Source organism: Pelobates fuscus, chromosome 13 (genome assembly GCF_036172605.1).
Source record: "Pelobates fuscus isolate aPelFus1 chromosome 13, aPelFus1.pri, whole genome shotgun sequence".
Classification (NCBI taxonomy): domain Eukaryota; kingdom Metazoa; phylum Chordata; class Amphibia; order Anura; family Pelobatidae; genus Pelobates; species Pelobates fuscus.
The window spans coordinates 108,724,838-108,734,655 of record NC_086329.1 but is presented as its reverse complement, the minus strand read 5'-3'; the positions used below and the strand labels follow the sequence as shown (position 1 = coordinate 108,734,655).

At 44.4% G+C, this 9,818-nt stretch overlaps 1 protein-coding gene across 3 annotated transcripts in view; it reads left to right on the top strand.

Moving 5' to 3' along the window:
• The first annotated feature begins 5,777 nt into the window (after positions 1-5,777).
• The window catches only part of PEAR1 (platelet endothelial aggregation receptor 1), a 100,369-nt gene continuing 96,328 nt past the window's right edge, over positions 5,778-9,818 (top strand). The window contains exons 1-2 of one of the 3 annotated variants that reach the window (XM_063439904.1): positions 5,778-5,984; positions 6,177-6,786. In XM_063439904.1, coding sequence (XP_063295974.1) covers positions 6,761-6,786 — 26 coding nt within the window. In that variant the 5' untranslated portion in view covers positions 5,778-5,984; positions 6,177-6,760. Of the gene's footprint in view, positions 6,787-9,818 lie in introns of all 3 variants that reach the window. The other 2 variants (XM_063439903.1, XM_063439902.1) reach the window with 2 other exon arrangements.

Below are 9,818 nucleotides of genomic sequence, written 5' to 3'. Positions count from 1 at the left end.
TAGCCTTCCAGTGGGAGCAGTAACAGTGATATAGAAAGGGTAGTAGATACCTGGAATAGCCTTGCAGTGGGAGCAGTAACAGTGATATAGAAAGGGTAGTAGATACCTGGAATAGCCTTCCAGTGGGAGCAGTAACAGTGATATAGAAAGGGTAGTAGATACCTGGAATAGCCTTCCAGTGGGAGCAGTAACAGTGATATAGAAAGGTTAGTAGATACCTGGAATAGCCTTCCAGTGGGAGCAGTAACAGTGATATAGAAAGGGTAGTAGATACCTGGAATAGCCTCCCAGTGGGAGCAGTAACAGTGATATAGAAAGGGTAGTAGATACCTGGAATAGCCTCCCAGTGGGAGCAGTAACAGTGATATAGAAAGGGTAGTAGATACCTGGAATAGCCTTCTAGTGGGAGCAGTATCAGTGATATAGAAAGGGTAGTAGATACCGGGAATAGCCTTCCAGTGGGAGCAGTAACAGTGATATAGAAAGGGTAGTAGATACCTGGAATAGCCTTCCAGTGGGAGCGGGAGCAGTGATATAGAAAGGGTACTAGATACCTGGAATAGCCTTCCAGTGGGAGCAGTAACAGTGATATTGAAAGGGTAGTAGATACCTGGAATAGCCTTCCAGTGGGAGCAGTAACAGTGATATAGAAAGGGTAGTAGATACCTGGAATAGCCTTCCAGTGGGAGCAGTAACAGTGATATAGAAAGGGTAGTAGATACCTGGAATAGCCTCCCAGTGGGAGCAGTAACAGTGATATAGAAAGGGTAGTAGATACCTGGAATAGCCTCCCAGTGGGAGCAGTAACAGTGATATAGAAAGGGTAGTAGATACCTGGAATAGCCTTCTAGTGGGAGCAGTAACAGTGATATAGAAAGGGTAGTAGATACCTGGAATAGCCTTCCAGTGGGAGCAGTAACAGTGATATAGAAAGGGTAGTAGATACCGGGAATAGCCTTCCAGTGGGAGCAGTAACAATGATATAGAAAGGGTAGTAGATACCAGGAATAGCCTTCCAGTGGGAGCAGTAACAGTGATATAGAAAGGGTAGTAGATACCGGGAATAGCCTTCCAGTGGGAGCAGTAACAATGATATAGAAAGGGTAGTAGATACCAGGAATAGCCTTCCAGTGGGAGCAGTAACAGTGATATAGAAAGGGTAGTAGATACCGGGAATAGCCTTCCAGTGGGAGCAGTAACAATGATATAGAAAGGGTAGTAGATACCAGGAATAGCCTTCCAGTGGGAGCAGTAACAGTGATATAGAAAGGGTAGTAGATACCGGGAATAGCCTTCCAGTGGGAGCAGTAACAATGATATAGAAAGGGTAGTAGATACCGGGAATAGCCTTCCAGTGGGAGCAGTAACAGTGATATAGAAAGGGTAGTAGATACCTGGAATAGCCTCCCAGTGGGAGCAGTAACAGTGATATAGAAAGGGTAGTAGATACCTGGAATAGCCTTCCAGTGGGAGCAGTAACAGTGATATAGAAAGGGTAGTAGATACATGGAATAGCCTTCCAGTGGGAGCAGTATCAGTGATATAGAAAGGGTAGTAGATACCTGGAATAGCCTTCCAGTGGGAGCAGTAACAATGATATAGAAAGGGTAGTAGATACCGGGAATAGCCTTCCAGTGGGAGCAGTAACAGTGATATAGAAAGGGTAGTAGATACCTGGAATAGCCTTCCAGTGGGAGCAGTAACAGTGATATAGAAAGGGTAGTAGATACCTGGAATAGCCTTCCAGTGGGAGCAGTAACAGTGATATAGAAAGGGTAGTAGATACCTGGAATAGCCTTCCAGTGGGAGCAGTAACAGTGATATAGAAAGGGTAGTAGATACCTGGAATAGCCTTCCAGTGGGAGCAGTAACAGTGATATAGAAAGGGTAGTAGATACCTGGAATAGCCTTCCAGTGGGAGCAGTAACAGTGATATAGAAAGGGTAGTAGATACATGGAATAGCCTTCCAGTGGGAGCAGTATCAGTGATATAGAAAGGGTAGTAGATACATGGAATAGCCTTCCAGTGGGAGCAGTAACAGGTATATAGAAAGGGTAGTAGATACCTGGAATAGCCTTCCAGTGGGAGCAGTAACAGTGATATAGAAAGGGCAGTAGATACCTGGAATAGCCTTCCAGTGGGAGCAGTAACAGTGATATAGAAAGGGTAGTAGATACCTGGAATAGCCTTCCAGTGGGAGCAGTAACAGTGATATAGAAAGGGTAGTAGATACCTGGAATAGCCTTCCAGTGGGAGCAGTAACAGTGATATAGAAAGGGTAGTAGATACATGGAATAGCCTTCCAGTGGGAGCAGTATCAGTGATATAGAAAGGGTAGTAGATACCTGGAATAGCCTTCCAGTGGGAGCAGTAACAGTGATATAGAAAGGGTAGTAGATACCTGGAATAGCCTTCCAGTGGGAGCAGTAACAGTGATATAGAAAGGGTAGTAGATACATGGAATAGCCTTCCAGTGGGAGCAGTAACAGTGATATAGAAAGGGTAGTAGATACATGGAATAGCCTTCCAGTGGGAGCAGTATCAGTGATATAGAAAGGGTAGTAGATACCAGGAATAGCCTTCCAGTGGGAGCAGTAACAGTGATATAGAAAGGGTAGTAGATACCGGGAATAGCCTTCCAGTGGGAGCAGTAACAGTGATATAGAAAGGGTAGTAGATACCTGGAATAGCCTTCCAGTGGGAGCAGTAACAGTGATATAGAAAGGGTAGTAGATACCGGGAATAGCCTTCCAGTGGGAGCAGTAACAGTGATATAGAAAGGGTAGTAGATACCTGGAATAGCCTTCCAGTGGGAGCAGTAACAGTGATATAGAAAGGGTAGTAGATACCGGGAATAGCCTTCCAGTGGGAGCATTAACAGTGATATAGAAAGGGTAGTAGATACCGGGAATAGCCTTCCAGTGGAAGCAGTAACAGTGATATAGAAAGGGTAGTAGATACCGGGAATAGCCTTCCAGTGGGAGCAGTAACAGTGATATAGAAAGGGTAGTAGATACCTGGAATAGCCTTCCAGTGGGAGCAGTAACAGTGATATAGAAAGGGTAGTAGATACCTGGAATAGCCTTCCAGTGGGAGCAGTAACAGTGATATAGAAAGGGTAGTAGATACCGGGAATAGCCTTCCAGTGGGAGCAGTAACAGTGATATAGAAAGGGTAGTAGATACCTGGAATAGCCTTCCAGTGGGAGCAGTATCAGTGATATAGAAAGGGTAGTAGATACCTGGAATAGCCTTCCAGTGGGAGCAGTAACAGTGATATAGAAAGGGTAGTAGATACCTGGAATAGCCTTCCAGTGGGAGCAGTAACAGTCATATAGAAAGGGTAGTAGATACCTGGAATAGCCTTCCAGTGGGAGCAGTAACAGTGATATAGAAAGGGTAGTAGATACCTGGAATAGCCTTCCAGTGGGAGCAGTAACAGTGATATAGAAAGGGTAGTAGATACCTGGAATAGCCTTCCAGTGGGAGCAGTATCAGTGATATAGAAAGGGTAGTAGATACCGGGAATAGCCTTCCAGTGGGAGCAGTAACAGTGATATAGAAAGTGTAGTAGATACCTGGAATAGCCTTCCAGTGGGAGCAGTAACAGTGATATAGAAAGGGTAGTAGATACCTGGAATAGCCTTCCAGTGGGAGCAGTAACAGTCATATAGAAAGGGTAGTAGATACCTGGGATAGCCTTCCAGTGGGAGCAGTAACAGTGATATAGAAAGGGTAGTAGATACCTGGAATAGCCTTCCAGTGGGAGCAGTAACAGTCATATAGAAAGGGTAGTAGATACATGGAATAGCCTTCCAGTGGGAGCAGTAACAGTGATATAGAAAGGGTAGTAGATACCTGGAATAGCCTTCCAGTGGGAGCAGTAACAGTCATATAGAAAGGGTAGTAGATACATGGAATAGCCTTCCAGTGGGAGCAGTATCAGTGATATAGAAAGGGTAGTAGATACCGGGAATAGCCTTCCAGTGGGAGCAGTAACAGTGATATAGAAAGGGTAGTAGATACCTGGAATAGCCTTCCAGTGGGAGCAGTAACAGTCATATAGAAAGGGTAGTAGATACCAGGAATAGCCTTCCAGTGGGAGCAGTAACAGTGATATAGAAAGGGTAGTAGATACCTGGAATAGCCTTCCAGTGGGAGCAGTAACAGTGATATAGAAAGGGTAGTAGATACCTGGAATAGCCTTCCAGTGGGAGCAGTAACAGTCATATAGAAAGGGTAGTAGATACCAGGAATAGCCTTCCAGTGGGAGCAGTAACAGTGATATAGAAAGGGTAGTAGATACCAGGAATAGCCTTCCAGTGGGAGCAGTAACAGTGATATAGAAAGGTTAGTAGATTCCTGGAATAGCCTTCCAGTGGGAGCAGTAACAGTCATATAGAAAGGGTAGTAGATACCGGGAATAGCCTTCCAGTGGGAGCAGTAACAGTGATATAGAAAGGGTAGTAGATACCAGGAATAGCCTTCCAGTGGGAGCAGTAACAGTGATATAGAAAGGGTAGTAGATACCGGGAATAGCCTTCCAGTGGGAGCAGTATCAGTGATATAGAAAGGGTAGTAGATTCCTGGAATAGCCTTCCAGTGGGAGCAGTAACAGTCATATAGAAAGGGTAGTAGATACCAGGAATAGCCTTCCAGTGGGAGCAGTAACAGTGATATAGAAAGGGTAGTAGATACCGGGAATAGCCTTCCAGTGGGAGCAGTATCAGTGATATAGAAAGGGTAGTAGATTCCTGGAATAGCCTTCCAGTGGGAGCAGTAACAGTGATATAGAAAGGGTAGTAGATACCTGGAATAGCCTTCCAGTGGGAGCAGTAACAGTGATATAGAAAGGTTAGTAGATTCCTGGAATAGCCTTCCAGTGGGAGCAGTAACAGTGATATAGAAATGGTAGTAGATACCGGGAATAGCCTTCCAGTGGGAGCAGTAACAGTGATATAGAAAGGGTAGTAGATTCCTGGAATAGCCTTCCAGTGGGAGCAGTAACAGTGATATAGAAAGGGTAGTAGATACCTGGAATAGCCTTCCAGTGGGAGCAGTAACAGTGATATAGAAAGGTTAGTAGATTCCTGGAATAGCCTTCCAGTGGGAGCGGTAACAGGGATATAGAAAGGGTAGTAGATACCTGGAATAGCATTCCTGTGGACGCGGTAACAGTGATATAGAAGGGTAGTAGATACCTGGAATAGCCTTCCTGTGGACGCGGTAACAGTGATATAGAAAGGGTAGTAGATACCTGGAGTAACCTTCCAGTGGAAGCGGTAAAGGCTAGCAGTAGAATATTGTGTATTACTATAATTTTAAAGCAGATAAACATTTATTTCGTTTAAACTCCGTTATAAATCCCACTTCCTGGCATTTTGTTTGTGTTAACACCAGACTGCGAGATGTAACTGTATAGTAAACCCACAGTGAGCAAATTGATTTCTTCATTCAAAGAATTCCCCGCAAAATGATCTGCAGACCGTACTGGCATGCACGGGGTTAATGAACCGTACATGTGAAATGTATTTAACCCAGTGAGTGCCAGAGTGTTCAAACAAAGTTCCACTTGCTTATTTTCTATTCCAGGCTATTATTCCCATTACTTTCTAGAAAACATTTGGAATTGTTGCCAAAGAGCATTCTCTCTCTCTAGCGTTTCCTTGTCAAAACTTCCTGAGAAATCTCTGTTCCAACACTTTTCCTGCTTCCCTCCTCCCTCCCAATAACACAGAGCCCTGAACTCATTCTCAGCTTATTCTCTGCGAGTCTTCCTGGCGTTTACTATCGCACAGCCAACACTAGCAAGGAAACCATTAAACTACAAGGAAACGTTCCATAATATCCTACAAACCTAGGTCAACCAGGAGATAACGGATCGGTCAGTTTCACATCTACAAACCTAGCTCAACCAGGAGATAACGGACCAGTCAGTGTCACATCTACAAACCTAGCTCAACCAGGAGATAACGGACCGGTCAGTGTCACATCTACAAACCTAGCTCAACCAGGAGATAACGGACCGGCCAGTGTCACATCAACAAACCTAGCTCAACCAGGAGATAACGGACCGGTCAGTATCACACCCACAAACCTAGTTCAACCAGGAGATAACGGACCGGTCAGTGTCACACCACAAGCCTAGCTCAACCAGGAGAGTACGGACTGGTCAGTATCACACCCACAAACCTAGTTCAACCAGGAGATAACGGACTAGTCAGTATCACACCACAAGCCTAGCTCAACCAGGAGAGTACGGACTGGTCAGTATCACACCCACAAACCTAGTTCAACCAGGAGATAATCGACCGATCAGTATCTTCCCTATAAACCTTGCTCAACAAGGAGATAACGGACCGGTCATCTCACATCGACAAACCTAGCTCAACAAGGAGATAAAAAAACGGTCAGTGTCACATCAGCAAATCTAGCTCAACCAGGAGAAAATGGACCAACCAGTATCACACCTACAAACCTAGCTCAACCACGAGAGTACTGACCCGTCAGCATCACACCTACAAACCTAGCATTACCAGGAGATTACGGATCAGTCAGTATCACACCTACAATCCTAGAGTACTGATCGGTCAGTATCACACCTACAAACCTAGCTCACACCAGGAGTTTACGGATCAGTCAGCTCACACCAGGAGTTTACGGACCAGTCAAGTTACACCAGGAGTTTACGGACCAGTCACCTCACACTACGGGAGTACAGGACTACAGGAGTAGCCGTTAATGTGGAGATAGCCGTATTATGGAAGACCGACCACAGAAAAACAAGTATGTTTAATTTAATGTTCCCTACTACTGGCAAAGGGATGGGGTGGGACACGGCATAAAAAACTAAATGTTATGTTGTAACTAAAAGCCCTCTAGCAATAAATGTTTTCAGCGGAGCCCATAATACCAATCATTTATTTATAGATCCAGAAATTGCTTTTTACTTTATAAGAACCAGGTGACGTTAACTCGTGTCAGTAAATGGTTCTAAAATACTTCCTGGTCTTCATTTCCCAAGGGTAACCGGCACCACGGGGGAAATGAAAAGGGCACAGCGGGTAAATGGAATGCCCAAATGAACAGCTGGTTACAAATTGTACAATTTCTTGTTAAATGTGGACAATGATCAATACTGAAACATTGGTGCCTATTAATGATTGGTGGGGGATATCTGGGTAAAGAAATGTGTTAGTATAGAACTCGTAATAGACACCTGGAACATCTTCTCAATGGAAGCCGTAAAGGATAACTGTGATATAGAAAGGGTAGTAGATACCAGGAATAGCCTTCCAGTGGGAGCAGTAATAGTGATATAGAAAGGGTAGTAGATACCTGGAATAGCCTTCCAGTGGGAGCGGTAACAGTGATATAGAAAGGGTAGTAGATACCTGGAATAGCCTTTCAGTGGGAGCAGTATCAGTGATATAGAAAGGGTAGTAGATACCTGGAATAGCCTTCCAGTGGGAGCAGTAACAGTGATATAGAAAGGATAGTAGATACCTGGAATAGCCTCCCAGTGGGAGCAGTAACAGTGATATAGAAAGGATAGTAGATACCTGGAATAGCCTTCCAGTGGGAGCGGTAACAGTGATATAGAAAGGGTAGTAGATACCTGGAATAGCCTTCCAGTGGGAGCAGTAACAGTGATATAGAAAGGGAAGTAGATACCTGGAATAGCCTTACAGTGGGAGCAGTAACAGTGATACAGAAAGGGTAGTAGATACGTGGAATAGCCTTCCAGTGGGAGCAGTAACAGTGATATTGAAAGGGTAGTAGATACCTGGAATAGCATTCCAGTGGGAGCGGTAACAGTGATATAGAAAGGGTAGTAGATACCTGGAATAGCCTTCCAGTGGGAGCAGTAACAGTGATACAGAAAGGATAGTAGATACCTGGAATAGCCTTCCAGTGGGAGCGGTAACAGTAAAATAGAAAGGGTAGTAGATACCTGGAATAGCCTTCCAGTGGGAGCAGTAACAGTGATATAGAAAGGGAAGTAGATACCTGGAATAGCCTTACAGTGGGAGCAGTAACAGTGATACAGAAAGGGTAGTAGATACGTGGAATAGCCTTCCAGTGGGAGCAGTAACAGTGATATTGAAAGGGTAGTAGATACCTGGAATAGCATTCCAGTGGGAGCGGTAACAGTGATATAGAAAGGGTAGTAGATACCTGGAATAGCCTTCCAGTGGGAGCAGTATCAGTGATATAGAAAGGGTAGTAGATACCCGGAATAGCCTTCCAGCGGACGTAGTATTGTATCTCCAGTTGATTGCAATGGTTTAGGTGTGAAAGACTGTTTCCAAGGGGCAGGGGAGAGGTGAAGATTTGGTATTAATCAGTTGGTAGCGGTGTAGAACATTTGCCTAAATCCATACTATTCAGTCCTGTGGATTAAACTGAGAGAACGTTAGATGAGTTGATAAGATGAAGGAATCGGACACATTCCCTCACAGCCCTATGGCCACACTCTGTACAGGTAAACACAGGTGAGTACAGATGTTACTTTGTTGCTGTTGATGAAAGCGTATATGGACTCGTTTGTACAATCCCTGTCATTAACCCACATATATTTAGTACATACCATGTGATTCCCCAGGCAGTAAATGTATATTTGTCAGTGTTTTATTATATTATCCGTAATACATGGGGAGGGGTGGAGGTTAATATATGATCTCCTGCCGTCTCACACCCCAGTCAGACAGCCCCATTCACAGATTACGCCATGTACGATGAAAAGGACCACATTATCAGCGACTTTGTGATGAACTCAGATTGACGTCATTTTAACCCCTTAAGGACACATGAAACGTGTGACATGTCATGATTCCCTTTTATTCCAGAAGTTTGGTCCTTAAGGGGCAGCGAATGTCACCAGCAAGATAGCTCTAATCCTAAACGCAAAACTTAAAAAAACTATTGATGAATTTACCATAAATGTAATGTCTAGCACAGTCTGCGTTAATGGCGCCACAGTTGGACTTTCTATGGATTTAGCTGAAGGGAAATCTGCCCTCATACTGCGGTGAGCTGGCTGACAGTGATGGGAGTGGCAATCTGTAAGTATCGTGGTTCCTGTACCCCCCACACACTGTAAGGACCCAGGACAGCGCAGCGCAGTGATGGACGCCATTCTAACAGCGCTGTAATATTGAATCATATATGACTCACATAAAGGGTGTATGTGGCAATCAGTCCATATTAACCCACAGACGCTCCCAAGCCGTGACACTGCTATTCATTAACGTGTGAATTGATGGAAATGCAAAGAGAATGTAACATTTCAGGCCAAACTAGCTGCACTGCAAGCATTCTCCCAGTCAGTTATGTCTTCATTCGGCTATATTGGCCTAAATGCGAAGCTCACTGTAAACTCCTGACAATTCACACTTTAGTGAATAGGGCCGGAGACTGTGCTTTTCCTGAATGTGATAAATACCAGCCAGCAGATCAGACAGAACAGGAGTGCTCTAAATCACCATGGAATACAACTCCCACCACCCTGTGCCAAAACAAAACGTGTTTTCTTGTGGTGTAACTTGCCTGGATGGCTGCATCATGTTCACATTAACGTGTTTTATACTTTGAGGCGGCAAATAACGCGTGGAACTGGGTGAAAATGTAAAGTAGAATCCGATTCTATGGCTAACGCACAGAATGAAAGCAGCATTCACTCACATCACGGCGAGGCGTTCTGCCAATATTCACCAGACTGGCGGAGTCCATCAATTCAGTATATAAGGAGATGGTGCTATACGTATGTTTAGATATAACGCCACAAACACGGGTTTTCCATAGTATCGTCCCGAGCG